The following is a 24,583-nucleotide window of genomic DNA, read 5'->3' as shown; positions in this document are numbered from 1 at the left end:
TTCATGCCATGACTATCCACCCTGCCTTTAACAGGATAGGGTGGAACTTTGTGACGCTAGTAAGGTCCCTCCAATTGAGGATATTGGGTTTATATCCCACCCTTCACTCTGAGTCTCAAAGCAGCTCACAATCTCCTTTATCTCCCTCCCCCACAACAAACACCCTGTGAGGTAAGTGGGGCTGAGAGAGCTCTCTCAGAAATCTACCCTTTCAAGGATAATTCTTATGAGAACTATGACTGACCCAAGGCCATTCCAGCAGCTGCAAGTGGAGGAGTGGGGAATCAAATCCTGGTTCTCCCAGAGAAGAGTCCGCATACTTAACCACTACACCAGACTGGTGAACAAAAGTTGTAGGAAGCAGTAGCAACTAGATAAGGGACAAAGGGGTTCAAAATGCAACCCTTTGTTTGTTAGCTTGGCTGCACATGCTCCTGACAACGCTTATCAGCTTTTATCTTCTCCTTGCAGCTACCAGGACCTTGCTAGCTTCAGAAATCTCCTCCTCCTTGTTGTTGTTAGGCAGTGTTGCAGCCCCTACAGTATTTGCCTACAACTCCCATCAGCCCCAGCCATTGGCCATGCTGGCTGGGGCTGATGGGGGTTGTAGGCAAAAAACATCCGGAGAGCTACCGTTGGCCACCCCTGCCCTACAGTTACAGCTGGGGGAAAGCAGAGTAAAGAAGAGCTATTGGGAGTAGTGGCTGCCAGCCGAAGAGATAGTAGGAAATAGTTAATGTTTGTCAAAAATACTAGGAGGCATGGTGACCTGGCACTCAGGAGTTGTTGAGTCCATTTAAAAACATTTTTGCTTCAAAAAATGTTACAATTTATTAGAAGTGGGGAATCTATTATCAAAGGGCTCTGTAGGTTTTCCTAGATGACAAACCCATGTCCAGCTTCCAACTGAGATGTGTAGAATTAATTTTATGACAACTTACAGAGACTTTTCATCCTTAAAAAGAACACACTTCTAGAGATTTTTAGTAGTGGGTGCACCTAAAAAAGTTCCAGTAAGGGTGTTACTTTGGTTATTGTTTTTGTATTTTCCTATTCTTCCTTTTTAATATAAATAAATCTTATATAAAGCTTAGAACAGGGACATCAGATTGCATAAGACTTAGTGCATGCAGTGAGGAACATGTTTTTGCTGCTTTCTGAGCTCTTCTATTATTTCATGGTAGTGCAGCCAGCTCTGGGCTGGAAATGCTTAAAGATTAGGGGGAGATGGAGCCTGAGCAGGGCTGGGTTTGGAGATAGGAGGGATCTCAGTGGGGAATGCCATAGGGTTTACTTTCCAAAGGAGGCATTTTCTTCAGGTGAACTGATCTCTATAACCTGGAGGCCAGTTGTAATTCTAGAAGACCTCCAGCCAACACCTGGAGACTGGCAACTCTACTTCAGGGTCAAGCGAATGGGAGGGGCTCTCCCTGAAGTCTTGTTGTGTGTTGGAGTTGCTCAGAAACCAGCAGGACATGTCACTGTTTTCTGAAGTATGTGCAAGACTGAAGAGAGTCCTTCCTGTCTTTGGGGCTTCTCATGGTTGTTTTTAAACCATACCTGCTAGTAGTGAGCTGGCAAGCATTTTAGTATACCCCTGCATTTGGGCTAATTCCTTGCTCTTTTTTTTGTGGATCTGCAATCCTTTCAAGTTGTAAATGCTTGCTGTTAGAACTGCCACAGGGTATTCATCTTCACGGTAAGTACGGTATATCCCTCCTGTACCAGGGATTTATGAGCAGTTCATGAATTGCTTAGTTAGTTTTGAGCTGTTGTGATTGAATCTTTGGACTGCATTTCAGCATCAGGAAGGATGAAGCAAAAACATATCTTTGCCCAATTTTAGTGTGTCCTACAATGCATAGTTCAATTCTGAAAAGACTATTTCAGATTTCTAGAGCATGGAAATTTATATGTGCCAGTTTTGCCGAGAGCTTAAATAAGCTTTCATGTTCTTAGGCAGCCATATCTATCAGGCTAACCAACTGCCTGGAATTTATCTCCAGAAATTTATGTCTTTGATTATTTTGACAGACAGACATAACCTTTATTGGCATAACAATCTTTGATTATTCTTTTTATTTATATCAGATTTTGTAGAAGGGTAAAATCTGGAAAACGTTTTAGTAATGCAAAATTTTTTTTGATCTCAAACATTAATGATTCTGCTTTGTTGTTGGCTTTTAGGATGGAGTAGTATAAATATGTAAATAAACTTCAAGATACCTCTGTAATGTAGATCTTATCCTTTCTGCGTATTGTATCAGATTCTTTTCCAAGCCACATAGTAAGCTTGTGGAGAAGTCTCCTTTTCAGAGTACAGTTATACCACTTTACTCTCTTAGTATTTGATTAAACTGTGTGCAAGTTGGTAGAAAGGTCCTAAGGTTGGGCTTATTTTGTTCTCTGATTGTGTACTTAATATTTAGGATTTCCAGCTACTGCTGTTCTGAATGCTTTTTTATATCTTTCTCACCTCTTCCTTTGTCTGGCTTCTAAGTTATAGTTATTGTAAGGGATTGTTGTCTAGAAGACTAAAGTGCTGTGTTCTTTGATGGCCATTGTACAGATCATAACTTTTCTCTTAAAGCAATCTCTAAGTGACACTTAATAATGACACAAATGGACTTGGCTTTTTTGATGATGGCATACCTGTCTTTACTAGGATGCATAGTTTTTTTGGCTTGTGTTTTGAAGGATGGCTTGAATGGATTCTTGTAGCTTCCAAACCTGTATTCATACATCCTTGTGGTTTTTTTCAGGTCAGCTTTGAGTTTGGATTCTCCAGCCAAGGTTAACTCCATGGAAAAGAAACTCCTTCTTAAGAACAAAGAGTTGCAAGACACCCAGGATAAGTGCCACAAGGTATTTATTTACATGGTCGGCCTCCTTCCTTGCTCCAGAGATCGACAACCACTGTATGCCAAAGGACCTGCCAGATGTTGTTGTTGAGTTCACAGCTTCTGCGGAGTGGTTTCCTCATCAGTTAAATGGAGAGGAGTTTAGGCCATGCCTTACTCTACTTCAGTTAATGTTAACAAAAGGAAACTCTGGATTCTGTCTAGATCTTTTCTTGGCCTGGCATCTATAGTGGCGGCTTCCAACAGGTGGCATTTCTTCTTCATCAGCTGCTCTGGTTCTATTTTGAGTGCTGCAAAGTCTCTCTTTTCCTAGCTCTTCAGTTTCTGCTTTATGTAACTGTTTCCAGTTCATTGATTACTGTGACCACATTCTAACTGTTGCTCAAAGAGAACTCACGGGAATATTTTTAAAAACCTTCTGATTTTTGAGGGACTTAGTGTACAGTTCTTTGTCTTTCTGTTCTGGACTTGACCTCTGCTTCATCAGGAGGACATGGGGGAGAGCCCTCCTCTGGTCCAAGATGGATTTGGGATAAAGCTAAAGTGACACATCTCTGGAAAAAAATCAGGTGAAAAAATGATTGTGGCTACTTTGCTAACTGGGGTTCGAAGAGTGACTGATTGTGAACAAACGGCTTGAATGAATGGGGTGACTTAGACTTACTGCCTTTCCTTGCGAAGGAACTGTGAATTCCCAGGAGCAGAAACAATGGTATTTGAATTTTAAAAGAATTTTGGCTTGGTCTCTCTTAGAGACATTTTCCCTACCAAGTCACACATTGAAATTATTGGCTGATAGAACTTTGGAAAGCACTTTAAACCTTTCAATATTTGTTGCAGATGGAGCAGGAAATGACACGCTTGCACCGCAGAGTGTCGGAGGTGGAGGCTGTACTTAGCCAAAAGGAGGTGGAACTGAAAGCCTCCGAGACCCAGCGCTCCCTCCTTGAACAGGACCTGGCTACCTACATCACAGAATGCAGTGTGAGCCTCTACCTGTTCTCCTGCAGTCACTCACTGCTGTTGGTCTAAAACCTTTGTGTTCTGTGGTTTTATTAGCGGGGCATATGGCAGAGAGAATGTAAGAAGGCTGTCTAATTAAATAGGGTGGTTAATTTGCAAAGCTCAGTAAGTCTGTTACATGGTTTTAATTCATTAATTAGCTGTAGAGGTGACAGCCTGACAGAGCAGCAAAGGAAATTCAGCTTGAGTCTTGCAGGCAGAACACAGTGAATATTGTGATTGTAATAGTAACATTTGGGGCTTTCTTCTTGGCTGAATCTAAAGCAAGGTAGCAATTACTTTGCCTGTGGCAGTGAGAAGTCTGTGTAATTTATATAGACCATGTTGCTAGTACAGCACATGTATATAAGCTATCAAATAGTTTCACACCATCAGTTTACATAGCTCAATGCTATCTACTGTGGGCCAGCTATAGTCTCTCCAAGGTTTTGAGCAGAAGTCTTTCCCTGATACAGCTGGAGATGACTACTATTAAATTTGGGATCTTGTGCATGCAGAACATGTGTTCAGCTGCTGAGCTGTGGTCCATTTCCATTGAATACAGGGGCAAAAGTACTTTTGTAGTTGTTCTCTTTCAGGTAGCTCTTAAAACTGCAGTCTGCACTGAGAGCTGGCTGCTGCTGTGAATGAGACTGCAGAAGGTTGCAAGCTTCTAAGGGATTGCAAGTTTACTGCTTGTTTCATCCTTAACTAAAAATATTTTCCTTGGTACAGCTTTATGCAAAGTGGTCTATGCATTAAACATTGCACTTTTCAGAGTTTAAAACGAAGTCTGGAGCAGGCTCGGATGGAAGTATCTCAAGAGGATGACAAGGCACTGCAGCTTCTTCATGATATCAGAGAACAGAGCAGGAAGCTGCAAGAAATCAAAGAGCAGGTTTGTATGACTATCGCTGAGGAGGAGAATAGGTGGTGATAGATGGCCCTGGCTTGCAATTGCTGGTCTTCACATTACTGGGAACAAATCCAGAATATTCACTCAGTGTAAAAGCTCTTGGTGCTTTCAATGTGGTTTTTTTTAAAAAACAAACAAAAACAAAAGACTTCTAGAGTAACCTCTGTGTTGGTTGAAGTAATGTGAAGAGACCTTATGTGTACAGAAAAGTGAACACATTCCGTTATACAGCTGGTGCTTTCTGAACCATGTAACTACCCTTTCTTTCTACAGGAATATCAAGCCCAGGTAGAAGAGATGAGGTTGATGATGAATCAGTTAGAAGAGGATCTTATTTCAGCTCGCAGACGGAGTGATCTTTATGAATCTGAGTTGAGAGAGTCTCGATTGGCTGCTGAAGATTTCAAACGTAAAGCCACAGAATGCCACAACAGGCTCCAGAAAGTAGTTAAGGTCAGGGTCTAGAAGTCTCTGTTTTGAAATTCATTTTGGCAACTCCACTTTTGCAGTGTATTCAAATCAGACAGATGTATACATTTATTTTGCATGAGCCCTTGTTGCAAAGAGTAGGCTTTGGTGGGATTTACTCCCCCTCCTCCAGTAATTAATGAAAGAATGGATCAGAATGAGATAGAAACTATATTTGTGTGGTAGAATTTCTTAAGTGAGAGCTGAATCTGGCAGAGCAATTCAGTTCTATTCTAGGAAAATATTCTACATTTCCCTTTTGTGCCCAGACAGATTTCTTGGCCTGCTTATTATGGGGAAAAAGACAAATGTCTTTCTCCTAACACTACATAAGTTAATTAGAACATATGCCGTTATGCCAGATGTTCTTGTGCTTTACAGAGGGAACCAATCCATTCTAACCACTCTTGTCAATTTCACCTCTTCCTCTGTTAATAAGTTCAACTAATATGGATGTACTGACAAGCTTTATAGATGGTTTGTAAATGTAGCAATTTTTTTGAACCTGTTAATTGGTTTTGAATGCCACTAATTTAAAAAGCACTTCATGACCTATAGAAAATGGTTCCTTTAATACTTATTTGGAAAACACAGATTGGGACGTCTTTTAACCTAGGAGACTGCAATGCTCGAGTCCTATTGCTGAATTGTATGCTTTGTTCAATCTTTGTATTAAAGGTCAAAGATCAAGGCAAAACTGAAGTAGGAGAGCTGTATTCCAAACTGGAGAAGGTACTATTTTCTGTATATCATTCGCTTTCTGCAGAAAACCACAGCATGACCAGTTAGTCGCTAATTTTGACTCTAAAGCAGAGGCAACCTATGTGGTACTTATTGCAACTTGTGAATTTAAGGTATCTGGAGAAAATCTAGGCAGTCGTTCACTGCAGTAGTAACAACATTTCTGGCTTCTATTGGCTGAGCTGATGCATGAAATAATCACAAACATTTTATTTCCTACAAATAAGTGCCAGTCTTAGAACCTTTACGACATTTCAGACATTGTGAGTAGAAGTGCTGCATACTCACAAGTTGACAGGAAAATCCTCAAACAAGTTTGGGGACAGGAGAAGCTGTGTAGTCTAATTAGGCAGATTGAGGAATAAAAAGCTTAAGGGAAGATATCATACATTGGGCATGCTGAGTAGAGAATCTAGAGGCCAAGTGGGTAAGAAAGAGGCATGTATAGAGAAATGGGAATCTGAGGGAAGGGCATGGGTAGAAAGTAGGGGTGTACAACCCCCCCCCCCCAGTATTTTTCAGGTTGGGGTATATTGAACCTGAAAAATATTGGTCTTTCCCGATATCCCTGAATCTCAATAGGGGTATGGTATTTGAATTCAGTAAATATTTGGGATTCCTCAATTTTTTGTGGTCCAGTGGACCCAAGAAGAAAAAGAAAGAATAAACTTGTTGTTACTTATCATCTAAATAGTTCACATTGTTTTCCTGCTGAGAAAGAGTAGATCATGAGGGTGGAGGGAATCCAGTTGCAAATAGGAGAGCCCTGGCAAAATGAGCTTTATAAAACAAACACAAACAGGATAGCAAGAAAAAAAGCTCTTACCTTGAATAAAAATGTGCTGGTCTTAAAGGTGCTTTTTGCATTTCTCCCCTATGACTGAGGCAGCCAAGCAAAGCACCCTCTCCTCGCTTTCCCCCCTCCCCCCTTCTCCAAGGGAGGAGGAGCCTCAGCCAGTGGAGGAGCTTGGCTCTGTAGCTCTGCTGTGCAATTGAAAGAGCCTGGCACAGCTCTAGCTTTGATTGCTAGAGCTCTAGCTGTGCCAGGCTCTCAATCAGACAGCAGAGCTGCAGAACCAAGCTCCTCCACTGGCTGAGGCTCCTCCTCCCTTGGAGGAGAGGAAGGGGAGGAGAAGGAAAGAGCCAAAGGCTGCTTTGCTCGGCTGCATCACACCGAAGAAATACAAAAATGGCAACCAAAGGAAGAAGAGGGAGAAGGAAGCAGTTCATAGCCATTTGCTTGTGTGCCTTATAGAAACCCTGTGGGGGATGGGCCTAATTTGACATCTCTGTGGTTTAGAACAATCACAGGTTACTTTCCAGCTTAAGCAGGGGGAAGAGGATGTGCCATTAAGTGCAGAATTTGGTTTTGTAGGGTTGATGCCTTATTTTTTGGCAGGATTCCTTGTGCCTTTAAGAGCTTCATGACAAGCATAAATAGAATAGCTGTAGCTATTTCCAAGTATGCAGAGGCTGTCTTGTTAAGCTTCTAGTCATTCAGCTTTTATAGGTGCCAGGAGTCCTGACAATATAAGAGCAAGAACCTGTCCCTAGGAGCAAGTTAACAGGAAAGTGAAACTGATTGGTGTTTGGATGTACTTTTGGGCCTTCTCTATGTCTATAGGCCTTACAGTGAACAAGCAGCAAAGTGCAGTTTTGGCAGGAAGAGTCTTCTGTCTGTTCTGGCCTGTGTGGCATGAGTTTTGTCCCCTCCTCCTCACTACTACAATTCCTCATGTCATAATGTAGACCAGATTAATTATCTACTTTATGAATACACATACACACATTAAAAACTCGTGCCATGCTTACGAGGCATGGAGAATTGTAGTGAGATCCTCCTTTTCCCTAGAATAGTCCACAGCTGACCTATGAAATGGTTCTCCACGCTATCAATGCTATTTGTGCATCCAGAAGAGATGCAAGTATCCAACTACTGCCGGGAGGGGGGCGGGAATTGAAGCATCTCTTAGATACCTCATACATTGTCCCTTGGGTTCTCCCTCCCCCTCCATGCAGTAAGACAATAGAGTTGACTCATATAAAGGACAGTACTCACTGATGCGCAAATGAAGTATAACTTTAAAAAGAATGCCATGGTAAGGCTATACTCTTATGATGATAAAAGTCACTTTCTGAATTGATTTAGGTCTGCAGAGTAGGGATGGGCACATACTAGGAAAAGAGGGGTTCGTAAAAAAAACACGAATCATGGTTTGTGAACCTCCACAGACTTTTCAGTTTGCTGAACCAGTTCATGGTCCATTAGGTTTGTGACTGAGTATTCAAAAGATGCTTCTGAGCGCACTCTCCAATATCCAGGGGCCTGCTTCCTGACCGCCCCCCCCCCTTGCTGCCTCCATAAGCATGCCTCCCCTTTTCGCCTTCTCCCCCCTGCAAGAGCATTTTCCCAGGGTGCTGGAGACCCTGTTCTTTTACTGCTCATACCTCCTGGCCTTCCTCTACCACCTCCAAGGATTGGCCTGTCAAATCTATTGTACCTCCTTTCCTTGTTGCTAGCTTTCTTCCTCTGTGTTAAACCCCCATTCCCCATGGAAGCCGCCTCAGTTCTTGCGAGTAAACTCAGAAGGCAGCTCACTGGGCCTACCATTGCCTTGAATGCCAGCATGTCTGGCAAATGAACCCGAACTGAATGAACCAAAAAACCAGGCTAGTTTGGGAGTGGTTTGCGAACAACGTGATGATTGTCTGAATCGCAGTTCGCAATTCAATGAACTTGCCTGGTTCACCACAAAATTCAGTTCATACTTTGGTTTGTTCCCTTCCTTACTGCAGGGATTGACATGTACAAGTACATGAAGTAACATACTGAACTGCAGTTTCTAAAATAGGGATGTGGTATATGGATCCACTGCAGTTGCAGTCATAGGCCACTAGTCAAGTATGGCAAAGTACTAAGGTATCTTGCTGATAGTGAAGATGTTGAGCTGCCCTACTGTGTTGAAGGATGGAGTAGCCATACAGATTTCTGTCTGCTATGGACTGGGTTGCTCAGATCCTACAGAAGTGCAGGTCAAAGACAAGAGCCTAAGGAAGAATGCTAAAAGAAGGAATGCTTGGAAAAATTATGGGAGGAGTTTATGGGGGCTGGAAAGTGGAGGGGGAGAAGGCAAAGGAAACTAGTGACCATAGTTGGAGATACAAAAGAGAAGAGCACAGAAATACAAAAGCACTTTCCTGAGTTTGCTGGAGACCCCATTCTTTCACTACTCACACCTCCTGGCCTTCCTCTACCACCTCCAAGGGCCGGCCCATCAAATCCATCGTATCATCGTAAACATGGATTTAAATAGCAACTGAGATCACTGCTTGGAGGACACTAAGCAAATGAGCTTGGGGCCCTATATCATATCATCCAGTGTTTTATTGACAGAAAAATAATGAATGCTCTATATTTCCTAATGTCTTGCTAGATATCCAACATCCTTTTTACAGTAAAAAGAAATGTAATATACTTTGCTGGCATAGCTAGAATCATCTGAACTCACTTCTTCTAAGAAAACAAAGAGGTTTAGGAAGTGCTGGTTAGGAGATAGTGTGAAAGAATGGAGAGCTGCTTAATCATTAGGTTGACATAGAAATGAAGGAGGAAACCTTCACTGGGAAATCTGCCTCATAATTCCCATTTTTTATTTCTTCCGTTAATTCTTGTTGTAGATCAATGCAGAACAGCAGGTCAAAATCCAAGAGCTACAGGAGAAGCTGACAAAGGTAACGTTTAGTTATGAATGATTATAAACATTCATTGTTCTGTTTTGGGGTTAAATGTTAGAGATGTATAAATTTCATAAATACATCTCCATCTTAGGCTTTCTTGCAAGTCGTAATGCAGAGGAGGGAGGAACAGTGTTTCATGTTCCAAAACAGAATTAGTCATAGTACTGTGGATAGGAAAGAGAGAAGGATGAGGGGCTGGAATCTGAAATCGTGATGATCTCAGTGCTTTCTCCTCTTCACAACATGTCATCTGTGTTTATTTTTAAAAATGAAGCAGAGCCAGAATTGGAATATTCAATAGAAATTTAATTTAAAAGACCAGATCAGGCATGCTGCACAGGTGTGGGCTTTTCAGAACTGCGGGTTGTGCATTGCAAAAATATATCGAACCTTGAGGCAGCAACAGATTGCGGCAGCTTAATTTGGATGTAGTTTTCATGAATGGGGTGGGTGCCAAATTATAACTTGTGGGTAATGGCATGTGTTTATTCTAGAACTCTATTGTGAAACTGCTTAGTTCCATCCCCTAAACATCAACAACCTTGGTCTGGGTTTAGCAGTAATATGATACTAAATTTGGACTTCATGAAACTTGCAGAGTGCCATTGTGATAGGAGGTATGTTGGGATTCAAGCAGGGGGAACTTGGCATCTTACCTGAATACTAATCTTGCAGATAACCTCTGTGAGCGTCTTTGTAGTAACATTTATTATGTATATTGTGAAGATAGAAACGGAGACAGCCCCTTTAAGGGAATGCACTCTCCAGGTGTAGGGCAGACAGGAGAGGGCAGACGGGCCAATGGGTAAGGTCGGGTGCAGACAACTGTAGAGCATGCTGTCGAAGTAAGCTATAATAAGTTTCACCTGCAAGCAGATTGAGGCTCTGGACTGTGTTTTTCTCCACATATATCAGTGTAAGCTGTTCTAGAAGCCAAAATATTGTTCTTAAGGGCTAGACTTTCCATATAAGCATGGAAGCCGAGATTCAAAAAGGATCTCAGTACTCATCTCCTTTGGAAATAGAGAATCACATCTTGCTAACTGGAAAGTAAAACTGTAGTTTGGCTATTAATTGCTCTGGAATACTTTGGGTTTGGTCATTCCCAGGATCAAGGTAGTTTACAAATACATAATACAATACAACGCTGAAAAAATTAAATAAAATCAGCAATAAAAACATCATACAGTAAATCAGGGCTTTTTTTGTAACAGGAACTCCTTTGCATATTAGGCCACACACCTCTGATGTAGCCAATCCTCCAAGAGCTTACAGAGCTCTATGTACAGGGCCTACTGAAAGCTCCAGGAGGACTGACTACATCAGGGGTATGTGGCCTAATATGCAAAGGAGTTCCTGCTACAAAAGAAGCCTTAAGTAAATAAAGCTGTCAACTAGCCAAATAAGCAAGCAAACAAAATGTGTACTTTGTTTTGCACCTTCTCCTACAACTAATAGAGGTGAAACTATGAATGGCTGCTGTTGCTTCCTGTTATACACGCGTAATAATGCAGTGTCATCACATGAAAAATATGTCTGCAGAACTGGAAAATACAATCTCAGAAATGGCAAAAAGACCATTTTGCCTAGTTACAATACTTTGGTCTTAATTACTTACCAGTGAGTAACCCTTTGTCCTGATAGTCCTTTGCCTCCTGTGGATATGCTGAGCAGTGTATTAGTAATAAAGTCTGGAAGGATTGAAGGACAGGAGATCATTAATCTGGGAGAAAAGGAGTAACTGCACTTCTCACATTAATCAGCAAAAAAAAAAGCGAAGAGGCTAATTTCTGTCCACTGAGGGCTGATTGCTTCATGTCCAGTTGGAAGTTTATGTGATCTCTCAGAGGCTGAGATCACACACAATAATGCACTTTCAATGCACTTTCCAACTGGTTTTTACTGTGTGAACTGGCAGAATCCAGTTGGAAAGTGCATTGAAAGTGCATTGTTTGGTGTGAATGATTGCAGCCTAAGATGGATATTTCTCATTTCCTGTGGAATGTTTGCTATGACTTGCTGAATATCATAGCTTATTAACATCTTAAACATGCATGATGGCATTGATCATTACTTTGTTCTTTATTTAAGGCTATGAAAGCCAGCTCAGAGGCTACTGAGCTCCTTCAGAATATACGCCAAGCAAAAGAGAGAGCAGAGAAGGAGCTGGAGAAACTGCAGAATCGAGAAGACTCTAATGAAAGCATGAAAAAGAAATTGCTTGAAGCCGAGGTTTGCACAATGTTAACTTTAAGGAGAATTGAATAACCTAACTTGTATTAATTAAAATAATCCTTTTAAAAGGGCACCCTGTTGATTGCTTTTTATGGTTTACTACAAAGGTTTTTCTTTAGAAGCCTGTATTCAGAAACTTTATCAGAATTCAGAAGAGTTGTGTAATCTGGGAAGGATTTTTGAAGTGCCTGAACTGTGACTACTATTTATGTGAACATCCTGACCTGGTTAGCCTCAATTATACTTTCCTGGTTGTTGGGCAGGAAAGGCGCCATTCTCTGGAGAACCAAGTGAAGCGTTTAGAGACTGTGGAACGCAGAGAGAACCGACTGAAGGAAGATATCCAGACTAAATCTCAACAGATCCAGCAGATGGCAGATAAAATTCTGGTGGGTAGTGATCCAAAAAATAAATAAATTGTAGGCTCCAAGATTGGAGTGCGGTGGTGGGAGCAGGCATTGACTCCATAAGACATGGTGGGAAGTGTTAAATACAAAAACCATTCGTCTGAAATTACTTCAGAAGCTAAGTGTTTACTACTGGGAGAAGGTGAAAACTGCCAGAGGTACTTCGTACCGGTACCTGCGTACTTGGATTTTGGGGCTTGACCATCCAATTTTTTAATGTCTTTGTTCATTGTAGATGACTCAGTTCCTACCATGGAGAAAGGAAGTGTCCAGTCCCCTTCCTTCTCAGTTGCAGCTGGCAGCAAATCTCGTATGCATGAAAGGCTGTATTAGTATTCAGGCTTTGGATGTTCTTGTATGAGTAACTCGCAGCTGGTGCTGCCAAAGAAGCACCAGAGGCCACCCTCACTTTTTATTCCCACTGGCTTACACATGATCAGAGATCTGTATTGTTGTAACTATACAAACCCCAGTTTATTTTTACCACTTGCAATTTAGTCAGGCCTCACCAAAGTGCCCAACCTGTGTCTTGGATATACCACTTCAAACCGCAGGTTGGTGTTCACATGACGGAATCATTCTTCATATAAAAGAAGTTCCTTGTAATTAGAAAACTAGGCCAGGGCAGGATTCCTCTACAGTTTAGAATGGCGTTGGTGGGAACTCTTCCTGCTACATCATGCAAATGTGTTATTGTGCTACTGCTTGCCATGCTAGGGAGATTAAAATTCCAGTTGCTTCAACAGAAGCTTTGCAAATCAAACAAAGCATGTTTCGTAAACTCCTTACCCATCATGTGTTTGAGTTTTCTGACAATAAAATCTGCAGAGCCCAGCTTGGGAAGTCTTGGCAATCGTGTCTGTGTTCCAAAGTCTGCTGCATTTTCTGTGTTGGAGAAGGACACAATTAGTCATCTTAACTCTTCTCCAAAGATATTTGTTAGAGATCAGTTTTCTGTGCATCTTTTCTGCAATACAGATGTAAATACTCTCTTGGCTTTACAGTAATTTATTTTGTAGCAAAGCAGAGGAGGAATGAGCACCTGTTTCTTGACCTTGGGAGAACAAGCATATCTGAAGACACTAGGATATGAACAGGCACCTCTACATGGAAATCTTGTTTGTTTCTGTTAGGATAGTGGGATTGTGGTACTCAGTGGCTTGAGAACCACACATGGCTCACCACCTGTGGCGTTTCTGAGTACTGTTGTCCTGTGTGCTACGTACCGCATGTTTCAGAAAAGTGGGCAAGACTGGTGGGTCTTTTGGCTGGCAGGGGTTCCCATATTAAAACATCTGCTGTCAGAGGAATGGATAAGCTGCAAGCCTCCCTAAGGTGTCAGGAATGAAAGCAAATGTGACTCTTCATGAAGTGTAGAATGCGTACCATTGTGTTAGTATATTCATTCTACTAAACGTTTGTCAACATCATCTGCTAAGGTTGACTATGGAGTTGAGACTAGAAAGGAATAGAATCTACTTTACTATAGCGTAGTTGCTACTTTAAGGGGCATTCAAGGCACGTGAGCAGCAGAGGTGGTTTGTAATTGCCTTTCCCTGCAGAGTCTTCCTTGGTGGTCTCCCCTCCAAGTACTGACCTTACTTAGCGTCTAAGATCTGACAGGATTGGGCTATACCATGCTGCCTTCCCTCCCTGACCTGTAACTGGCCTAGGCTGAACAGGTGCAGTTTTTCTGATTTGCTTTTCTTGCATCAATAAGCTGGGGTTGGATACTACTTCCTAACCCATGTGATTTGGTAAGATTCTGTCAAGATGGGTAGCCATGTTAGTCTCTCTGTAGCAGTAGAAAAGAGCAAGAGTCCAGTAGCACCTTAAAGACTAAAAAAATTTGTGGTGGGGTATGAGCTTTCGTGAGTCACTGCTCACTTCTTCAGATACAGCTAGAATGGGAGTCCATCTGTCTTTATATCTTGGAGATTGGAGCGATTTCAAATGCCGAATGGCAATAACAGGTGAATGACAATAGCGGGTGTGATTGGATTAGGTGTGATATACAGAGGCATGGAGAAATTGGCATTGGTAATAAGACAGGAAACCTAGGTCTCAGTTCAGTTCAGGAGGATGCATTGTCTTGAGCTTCATTATCAGCTGCTATTCAGCAGTATCCCTTTGTAATCTCTCTTTGAAATTCCTTTGTAAGAGAACCGCTACTCATAGGTCAGCAACTGAATGTCCTGGAACATTAAAATATCCCCCACTTGAATGTTTTGGTTTCTTATTGTCAGACTTATGTCCATTTATTCTTAGTTGTTGTCCATTTATTATTTGTTTTAGGGACTGGCCTGTTTATCCAGTGTAGAGAGTAGAAGGGCATTGCTGACATATGATGGTATAAATCACATTAGAGGATAAACTGGAGTATGAACCTGAGGTGTCATGGTTGATGTTGCTGGATCCAGTGATGGTGTTGCTAGGACCTATATGAGAGCAAAGTTGGCATCTTGGTTTGTTGCAAGTACCAGAATCCATGTTACTGTTATCATTGGAAGTGAGAAGTTGTTTAGGTTAGCAGACTGACTGTAAGCAAGAAAAGGTCAGTCCCCCCCCCCCCCCGAGTGCCTGTGTGAGGGAAGTGTCACTATCCAGCATGGGTTGTAGGTTGTTAATAATACATTGAACTGGTTTGAGTTATGAGCTGTATGTGACCACCAGTGGTGCTCTTTGCGCTTGTCTTGTAACAAGTTGTCCCTGGGTACATTCTGGCTTTTCCAACCATCTTTCTTAGCATCTTAGGATGACATTTAAGTTGCAAAAATACCTGCTGTAGATCCTTTGAGTGAGTATCTCTGTTTGAGGAGGTTAGAGCAGATGCTACTATAGTGTAGGGCTTGGCTATAGACAATGGATTGTTTGATGTGGTTGGGGTGTTAGCTAGAGGCATGTGGATATGTTTGGCAATCTGTCAGTTTCTGGTACTTATGTGTCCCTCATGTATCCATGCTGTGCTATCCAGGAAGACTAATTCATAGTTAAATTAATACTGGGGTAAAGTTGTTGAAAGCTTGGGGAAATCTTTCTAGTGCTTCTTTGTCATAGGTTGAGACAAAGAATATCTCATCAGTGAATCTCAAGTAAAGGAGGTGTGTCAGTGGGTAAGGTAAAGTAAGGTAAGGTAAATTTATTTTTGTATCCCGCCCTCCCTCGCCAAAGGCAGGCTCAGGGCGGCTCATAGACATGGAACAACCATGATTTCTATAAAATACAATCAATACAATGCAATAAGACAAATTAAAATACAATTAAATTACCATTATAAGTTAGAATAAAATTAGATAAAACAGCTGTTATATGTTAATAATTAATAATTAAGGTGCTATAAATCACAGTCATATATAAGATGGTTAGATGGCTAGAGGTCAGTTTAGTCAGGTTCTATCTTGAAAGCGAGCTGAAAGAGGGTGGTTTTGCAAGATTTTGAGAACTAGATCTCAGAGCTCTCTGGGGAACATATGGGGAGAGGCGGTCCCTAAGGTAGGCAGGTCCTCGGCCATAAAGGGCTTTAAAGGTAATAACCAGCACCTTATAACGAACACAGTACACAACCGGCAGCCAGTGCAGCTCCCGCAGCCCAGGCTGCACGTGTTCCCACCGAGGTAGTCCCACTAACAGCCTGGCCACCGCGTTCTGCACTAACTGCAGTTTCCGCGTTCGGTATAAGGGCAGCCCCATGTAGAGGGCGTTACAGTAGTCTAGCCTCGAGGTGACAGTTGCGTGGATCACAGTTGCCAGGTCGCTACGCTCCAAGAAGGGAGCCAACTGCCTCGCCCTCCTAAGGTGGAAAAAGGCGGATTTAGCAGTGGCAGCTATCTGGGCTTCCATTGACAAGGAAGACTCCAGTAGGACTCCCAAGCTCCTGACCCTGTGCACTGGAATCAGTGGCACACCGTCAAAGGCCGGTAGGGAGATCTCCCCTACTGGCCTGCCGCGGCCTACACAAAGGACCTCAGTCTTCGCTGGATTCAGCTTCAGCCCACTCAGCCTGAGCCAGCCAGCCACGGCTTGTAACGCCCGGTCCAGATTTATAGGGACATCGCCAGTCCGGCCGTCCATCAATAGATAGAGCTGGGTGTCATCAGCGTACTGATGACAGCCGAGCCCATACCTCTGGGCAATCTGGGCAAGGGGGCGCATATAGATGTTGAACAACATCGGGGAGAGAACTGCCCCCTGAGGCACCCCACAATGAAGTGGGTGTCTCTGAGACAGCTCCCCTCCAATTGCAACCCTTTGTCCCCGACCTTCAAGGAAGGAGGAGAGCCACTGTAAGGCTAGCGTCCGAATTCCCGCATCGGCGAGACGGCGGGTCAGCAGCTGATGATCGACCATATCGAACGCAGCCGATAGGTCTAGCAGCAGCAGTACTGCTGAGCCGCCTCGATCCAGTTGTCGCCGGAGGTCATCCATGAGGGCGACCAAGACTGTCTCCGTCCCATGGCCCGGGCGGAAGCCGGACTGGCATGGGTCTAAGGTGGAAGCGTCATCCAGAAAGTCCTGTAACTGCAGCGCCGCAGCCCTCTCAATAATTTTGCCCAAAAAGGGCAAGTTTGAGACCGGTCGGTAATGTGCCAATTCGGCTGGGTCTGATGTAGCCTTTTTCAGGAGAGGGTGGACCACTGCCTCTTTCAGGGGTGTTGGAAAGAAGCCCTCTGAAAGAGATCTATTTAAGATGTCCCATATAGGATATCTTAGCTCCTCCTGGCAAGCCTTAATTAGCCAGGAGGGGCATGGGTCCAGATCGCAGGTTGTGGGTCGTGCAGTGCCAAGAATTCTGTCAACTTCCTCCAAGCTGAGTGGGTCGAAGCAATCCAGGATCAAATCAGAAGACACGCATTGGGCCTCGAGTTCACTTACTGTATCTAAATTGGCAGGGCAGTTGCGGCGGAGCGACTGGACCTTATCTGCAAAAAATTTCGCAAAAGCCTCACAGCCTATCTCCAATTCCTTAACATTTGAATTGCCCTGTGGCAATGTAATGAAGTTCTGAATCATCCTAAATAATTGAGCCGGGCAAAAATTTGCAGAAATTTGCAGATGCAATCTTAGCCGCAAAGTATGTTTTCTTTGCGGTCTTGATTGCCATCTCATAGGACTTCATAAACTTCCTATAAGATGTTCTAGTCGCTTCGTCGCGGGTACACCGCCATTGCCTCTCTAGCCGTCTGATACCTTGTTTCAGCTGGCGTAACTCCGGGGTATACCACGGGGCCAGCTTAATCCGAGGTCGTAGAGGGCGTCGAGGTGCGATCTCTTCTATGGCCCTAGAGAGCCGGCTATTCCAGGTCTCAACCAGGCCATTGAGAGAATCGCCAGAGGGCCAGGGATCCCGCAGTGCCATTTGGAACCGTTCCGGGTCCATTTGGCTCCGCAGGCGAGCCATAATAGGCTCATCGCCTAAACAGGTTTGGGGAGGCATATCTACACGGGCCCTGAGGGCGAGGTGGTCTGACCATGGCACCGCCTCCGCGGTTATATCGCCCACTATAACCCCGGCCACAAAGATCAGGTCCAACATGTGCCCCGCCTGGTGAGTGGGGGTTGCAACAAATTGAGAGAGTCCTAGCGTCGCCATGGAAGACACTAGGTCCGTCGCCTGACTGGAGGACGGGTCATCAGCATGGACGTTGAAGTCACCCAGGATTATCAACCTTGGGTGCTCCAGCGCCCAGCCTGTCGTCACCTCGAGCAGGAACGGTAAGGCGCTAGCTGGTGCATTAGGCATACGGTACACCAGCCAGATCGCCAACCCCTCTCCGGCAGCACATTCAATACCCTCGATCCTTGGGGCCGGGAGCGCCCTGAAGGAGTAAGCCTCCCGTATAAATAATGCCACTCCTCCCCCCCGCCCGCTAGTCCGCGATTGGTGGAAGACTGAATAACCCGGGGGAGCTGTTTGTGAGAGGGCTACTGTATCTCCCTCTCGAATCCAGGTTTCAGTCACGCAAGCCAGGTCCGTGTCCTGTTCGAGTAGAAACTCCCGAAGGACTGAGGTCTTATTATTAATGGACCTGGCATTGCATAACACCAATGACGGAGGCGGGTTATTCGGCCTGACCCTACTACCTGTCACCCTTGGGATGGGCGCAGATTGGAGGAAGATCGAGCACTGTCCTGTCTCAGTCTTCCTCCCTTATAGCATCTGCTCCCACCGCCATACCTCCCCCTCCCCAGGAGCACTGGAATCCCTGAGCCAGCCATTCCCCGTAGGCAGCAACCGCTATTTTAACCACAATCAAGCACTGCTATCAGGAATACCCTCACACTACCTCGTCCCACTAGGTCCCAATATTCCAAACTAACTCAATAAAACTCCAGCCCTAAATTTCTCTTGTATATAATTGGTAAAAATTTAACTCAAATAGCATAATTAATTATAGTCCCCCCCCCATTAACCATTCTTAAATTAATTAGCAAAAAAATTTTAAACAGTCCAAATCCAATATATACAATAAACTAATCAAAGTGAGTCAATTAGTAAACAATTTTTTTTTAAACTAGTGGATTACGGGTAAGTGGAGGTAGAAGTTGTTAAAGTGCGATATGAGTGCGATATAAGTTCTTCTAATGAGGCAAGTAGAGGCACCAGCAGGGTATGGGTGGAGTGTTGCAGGCAGGATGTTAAAGCAGTAACGTGGAATAAAGTGCGGGGTGCAGAGTCAAGCTCAGACGCCGGCAACAAGGGGGTGCCGTATAGGATGTACGCTGAGTAGCGTTGAGGGCCGCAGACTCCCGGTGCAGGGTCCAGTGGATGAGGGTCTTGTCCGATGTTTCCCACGTAGCCTGGCGAGCTCGCAGAGGGTAGAGACCCTCCCCGTGCTCCCCCGCCACGTAGTAGGACCCACGTAGTAGAACTCGGCCCCTCCGGCACTCCTCCCGTCGCACCCACCGAATAGGTGTCGCCGTCCCCTCGCCGCACCTGCTGCCCCTCGCCGCGCTCGCACAGCAAATGTCTCCGGCCTCCAGCCTCTTCCAAGCAGCGATGTCGGCTCCACTCCCGGTCCGGGCGCTTGCATCGCTGCCTCAGCTGGCTCGCAGTCCACGCGCTGCCTCAGCTGCAGCCTCGTTCAGAACAGGCCGGAGCAGGCCCCACCCTCGGCTCGGCGATGGGAGCTCAGCGATAGAAACAGCTCTGTCGCACCCCAACTCTCCACAGGCCCTCCAGTGTCTCACCGCTCTCCAGGAATCGGCGCCAGCCTGTCCAGGTCTTACGCCACGTAGGGTGGTTAACAGACAGGTAGGAACCCGGTTTTCAGGAGCTCTAGCACCTGAGCTCCTTCCTTGTCGCCATCTTGGAAAACCATCCAAGATGGTAGGAGTTCAGATCCACCATGAAAATGTTGGCATACTGTATTAGTTCAGGAAGGAACTTGTTTGTATCCCTTGTTGGTTTGAAACCATTTCTAAGACATTTGAAAGAGAGTGGTGGGATGTGGGCTGGTCAACAGACAAAAGAAAGGCCCATCTTCCTTAATGAACCAGTGAGTCAGTCAGACAAAAAAGCAGCTTCAGTGGTGCCTCCTAACATAGGGAATTATCTTCATTTCACTCAGTTGGTGCTGAGAACATCCTCATATCCTGGATCAGGAGAATAGCAATTTCTGATTGTCAAAATGAAGTTCCATTATAACACAGCCAGGTTTCTGAAACAATCTGTGGTTATGCAGAGCAATCTAAATTGACATAGGAACATTTCAGATTCTACAAGGCTGCTAGTTTAAAAAGAAAAAGTAGGAAAAACACAGATTGAGATATTATTTCTGCATATGATTTGGTTGAGGCTTGATTTGAACAAGATGCTCACAAGGGGTGGCTTAGACCTCACTTTTCTGTTATCCTTTGTAGCTGAATGGTGCTTGGATCCTGCGGCACCAGGGATGCAGTTTGTCACTGTACTCCCAGATTCTGACACAAGATGGCCCAGTTTCTATTGGTGTGGACTCTGGTGGTCTATTCATACAGTTATTGCAGACCAGTCAAACTGATGGACAGATCCTCTCTGTGGGTCTTCCTCTCACAAATGCGGATATTTGGGATAGGCATGGTCCAGAAAAATGGTGGTCCATTTGGTCTGTTTCGTCTGTGGGATTCATGGATCATGAACCACCATGTTTCATGGACCAGATTGGTCCATTTGCACTGTGATGCCTGAGTGGCAACTCCACCCACTTCCAGTTCACTTCTGGGTGAAGTTGCTGACCGGCCTATTTGCAAAAGCTATTGAAATTTTAAATGGCCTTTGCAAAGCTGTGAAAGCCAAGAGGTGAGTTCACCCACTTCTAGATGGGCCAACTCACCACTCAGCTTTGCAAAGGCTATGGCCTTTGCAAAGTAACACAGCACACAAGTGAAGACCAAGTGGCATCTTGCTGTTCGACCCTCACTTGCATGGTGCTTGGCCTCTTTGTAAAAGCTATTTAAATTTTAAATGGCTTTTGCAAAGCTGGGCAACATGTGAGTATGGGCCAAGTGGCAAGTTCACTCACTGGGAAGTGTGTGAAGTCACTGCTTTGCTTTCACTCACACACTGTGTGGCTTTTGCAAGCCCCACACCCAAATGGACCCACAGACCTCCTGGGGTGGTCTGTGGAGGTCCGTGTTGGTTAGTTCACAGATTGGGCTTATGGACCATGAACCAGGCCCTGGTTTGTGGTCCGGTCTGTTCCCATCCCTAATGGGTATATCATTTATAATGGGGAGGATAAGCTTGTGTTGAAGTTGAAAAGAGAGACTGGCAATTATCCAGAGTGCAAAATGTTTCCTTCTGCCTATAAACTGGTACAAATGGATAGCTCAGGATTCTATGTCAGGAGCAGATTTCTGTTAATAATACAGAAACAACCATGCAGATATCTATAGTCCTATATACGTGAGGAAACAATCACTGTCCATCACTCAAATCCCAGATAGAAGTTTTCTGCTTATCCCTAAGAGACACTTCATGCTGTGGTTTTGGTGATGTTTCTTTTGGTGTGTGACATAGTGAAATTGCAAAGAGATTAAAGTGAGTGTAGGCATCCTGGGCAGTAGTTCCCTCTAAGCTGAGTTAGTGTGAGTTATCTCACAGATTTTTAGACTTCGGCTTACACATTTTAATCCTAGCACAGGAAAAATGGCCCCAGAGCAAGCCAATTTATGCAATAGCTCACAACTTTAATGCCAATAACTCACAACTTTATTGCCAGTGGCTCACAAAGTAGAATTTTTGCTCACAAGATTCCATAGCTTAGAGGGAACATTGATTCTGGGGCATCTGGCTGGCCACTGAAACAGATTGCTGTATTAGATGGACCATTTACTTGGTACAACATGGCTGTTTTAATGGTTTTTTTTAAAAAAATTAATGTGTATGTATGTGTGTGCACACACCTGAAAGTCATGGTGACCTCTGGTGACTGACCCCTACTGGGGGCATGGCGAATATTCAAAGAAGTGGCTGAATAAAGCCTACCACTGCCTTCAGGCTTTGGTATTCCAAGGTCTCCCATCCAAGTACCTGCCAGAGTCAACCCTGCTTAGCTTCTGAGATCTGACGAGATCAGGCTTGCCTGGGCTATCCAGATCAGGGCTGCTGCTTTTACATTGTTGTGAAGCTTCTTCATTCTTAGAGCCAATGCAGACTATGGATTAGAGCAGGGCTGTCATTTGTTAGGAGGGCCGGATCTGACATAAATGAGACCTTGTTGGGCTGGGCCATGTGTGTACCTATTTAAGATCAGGTAGCAGAGATATAAACTTTATAAAGGACACAGACAAACAAAATTAAAGATTTTTTAAAAAGCACCTTAAAACATGCTTAAAACATTAGCACTCCTTGGTCTTAAAGGTGCTTTCTTTGTATTTCTTCCATAAGATTCAGGGAACTGGGCAAAGTAAACTGGCTCTTTTCTTCCTTCCCCAGGGGACCAGGAGGGGGAAGAGCCTCAGCCAATAGAAGGAAAAGAGTTTTGGCTCAGTATCTCTGCTGTGCAATTAAGAGAGCCTGGCAAAGCAAGCTCTGCCTCCCCCCCTCCTCCCCAAGGGAAGAGCCTCAGCCAATGGAGAAAACAGAGGTTTTGCTCTGTAGCTCCTGTGCAATTGAGCAAGCTTTTACACAGAAGGAAGCAAGAGAGAGGGAGAAGGAAGCAGATGACAGCCAGTTGCTCGGGGGCCTGATAGGAACCCTTCAGGAGCCTGGTTCAACTTCCAGGCCACTTGTAATAAAGCCTAAAACCACACCTAAACCTTGTTTGACACCCCTGATTAGAGTGTCAGACTAGGATATGCAAGACCTAAGTTAAAATCCCAGTTCTGCTATGTACACTTGCTGGGTGACCTTGGGCCAGTCATTCTTTCTCAGCCTAATCTACCTTATGGCAGGGGGAGGGAGTTGTAAGGATAAAATGGAGAAGTACAGAAAAATGTTACATTATCCTGGGCTTTTTGGATAGAACAAAAATGTACCAAATATGGTTTTGTGGAGGGGAGGGGAGCAGTGATATCCTATTACTGAAGAAACCAGCAATCTATTTTTCTAAAAGAAAGATAAATCCTGCTCGAGTGGTTCTAGAAGAGAGAGACTCACCAAGTATGCTTTGTCAGGATTTTTAGGGAGTGTAGGTGTATGCTGCAAGTGGCTATGGTAACAGAGGCAGGGGCAGATGAGTAGGAGCTGCTGGCGAATAATCTATCTAGTGGTTTATCTGTGTCTCCGAGTCTGTCATTTTCAAATAGCCTCTCCTGGATATTATGAAAGGCCCCTTGGTGTATTTTCAGGTGACATTTGGATTCTTGGCACCACAGTTGTTACCAAAACTATTAGCAAATAGTTTTACTTCTACAAGAGCCGGTTTTCGCTTCATTGGAATGGTCTGAGACTGTCTTACAAAAAAGATTGTCTCTTCCATTGACACACAGCCAACCTGCTTTTAGAGAGGGAAGTGTTCTTTGAAAAGTAAGGGTAAACTATGGTGTAGCAGATGTTCTGATTATTTAAGATGCAGAAGACTTGATTTTTGTAATGATGCCTTAACACTTTTAGGACTCAGGTCTGAGGGTCCCACTCTTTGGGCACAGATGTTGCAAATGAAAGCAGATGTACCTGGGCTTCAAATAATATGATAGCATCATTGTCATTGTGTGGAAATTCTGTCATATACATAGGGCTCTGAATATGGGGCACCTTAGTGGCCCTGATTGGGCTGAAAAACAGGATATACATATTGTAAATAAATAAATTAAATATGAGGTTGGAACCAAGGGAAAAATGGGGGAGAGATACCCAGATCAACCCTTTCAAGTTTAGGAAAGTTGCTGCCATTTTCCTTCCTGCTAGGACCAAACACTGCTATGTGACAGAGCTCCTCTGCAGCGGCCCCCCCTGCTTTGCTGAAATCTCATGATGAGGGACCTGCTTACTTACTAGGAAAGTGTCTTCAGGCACCCAGGTTAATCCAAACCCTCAAATGGACTGCACTATCGTCACAGTAGAATTGCTGCTAAATAATAACTTGGTGAGAGGTTTGCTACATTGCCCTCTGGCAAGGAAGGCTATGTGACAGCATTTACATGTATTTCTTGGTCCCAGCCAAGAAAACCAGCTTCCTATGTAATCTCAGATAACTTTATGCTTGGAGAACTTTGCATTTTACAGTTTGCAACTGATGAACCAGGCATTGTATGTTGCAACACGGTAGTGTGTTTATATATTTCATAGCTCTTTGTTTCTATTTTTGCATGTTCCTCTTCCTTATTCTTATATTTACATCTTCTGTATCTAGGAGCTAGAGGAGAAGCATCGAGAGGCACAGCTTGCAGCACAGCACCTAGAGTTGCACCTGAAACAGAAAGAACAGATGTATGAAGAAAGGATCAAAGTAAAGATGTCTTTTATCTTTAGATGTAAAAGATTCATAGCTCTCTGGATAAATCTTAAATACTTTGTTTTTTAGTACCTTGAGTTCTTCTCTACTACTGAGGTGTGGTTTTGGAGATATATAAGATGTGACTTTTTAAAAATGGTTAGAGCTATAAAACACTAGTCCTAAGTTCTAATGGAGTTGCTAAATCATGTTTGTTTCTTGGAGAACATTGAACGCTTTATTTTTTTCCCATTGTGCATGAGTTAAACTGACATTAACTTTGATGATGCCTAGGTGCCTACTGAAATGCTTCTTATTTTCAAATATGGTATAATACTTAGCTTTTCAATCTATGCACTG

General features: G+C 43.8%; 1 protein-coding gene across 8 annotated transcripts in view; it reads left to right on the top strand.

Annotated features, from left to right (window-relative positions):
- The window catches only part of CIT (citron rho-interacting serine/threonine kinase), a 131,966-nt gene that overhangs the window by 38,242 nt on the left and 69,141 nt on the right, over positions 1-24,583 (top strand). For 6 of the 8 annotated variants that reach the window (XM_060249944.1, XM_060249947.1, XM_060249942.1 and 3 more), the window contains exons 11-19: positions 2,763-2,865; positions 3,702-3,845; positions 4,642-4,761; positions 5,053-5,232; positions 5,926-5,979; positions 9,667-9,720; positions 11,818-11,958; positions 12,225-12,350; positions 24,143-24,238. In XM_060249944.1, the coding sequence (XP_060105927.1) occupies positions 2,763-2,865; positions 3,702-3,845; positions 4,642-4,761; positions 5,053-5,232; positions 5,926-5,979; positions 9,667-9,720; positions 11,818-11,958; positions 12,225-12,350; positions 24,143-24,238 (1,018 nt within the window). Of the gene's footprint in view, positions 1-2,762; positions 2,866-2,956; positions 3,574-3,701; positions 3,846-4,641; positions 4,762-5,052; positions 5,233-5,925; positions 5,980-9,666; positions 9,721-11,817; positions 11,959-12,224; positions 12,351-24,142; positions 24,239-24,583 lie in introns of those variants that run through there. The other 2 variants (XM_060249949.1, XM_060249948.1) reach the window with 2 other exon arrangements.

The sequence above is a fragment of the Heteronotia binoei genome, chromosome 11 (genome assembly GCF_032191835.1).
Source record: "Heteronotia binoei isolate CCM8104 ecotype False Entrance Well chromosome 11, APGP_CSIRO_Hbin_v1, whole genome shotgun sequence".
Taxonomy (NCBI): Eukaryota; Metazoa; Chordata; class Lepidosauria; order Squamata; family Gekkonidae; genus Heteronotia; species Heteronotia binoei.
This window is presented reverse-complemented; position numbering and strand designations above follow the sequence as displayed.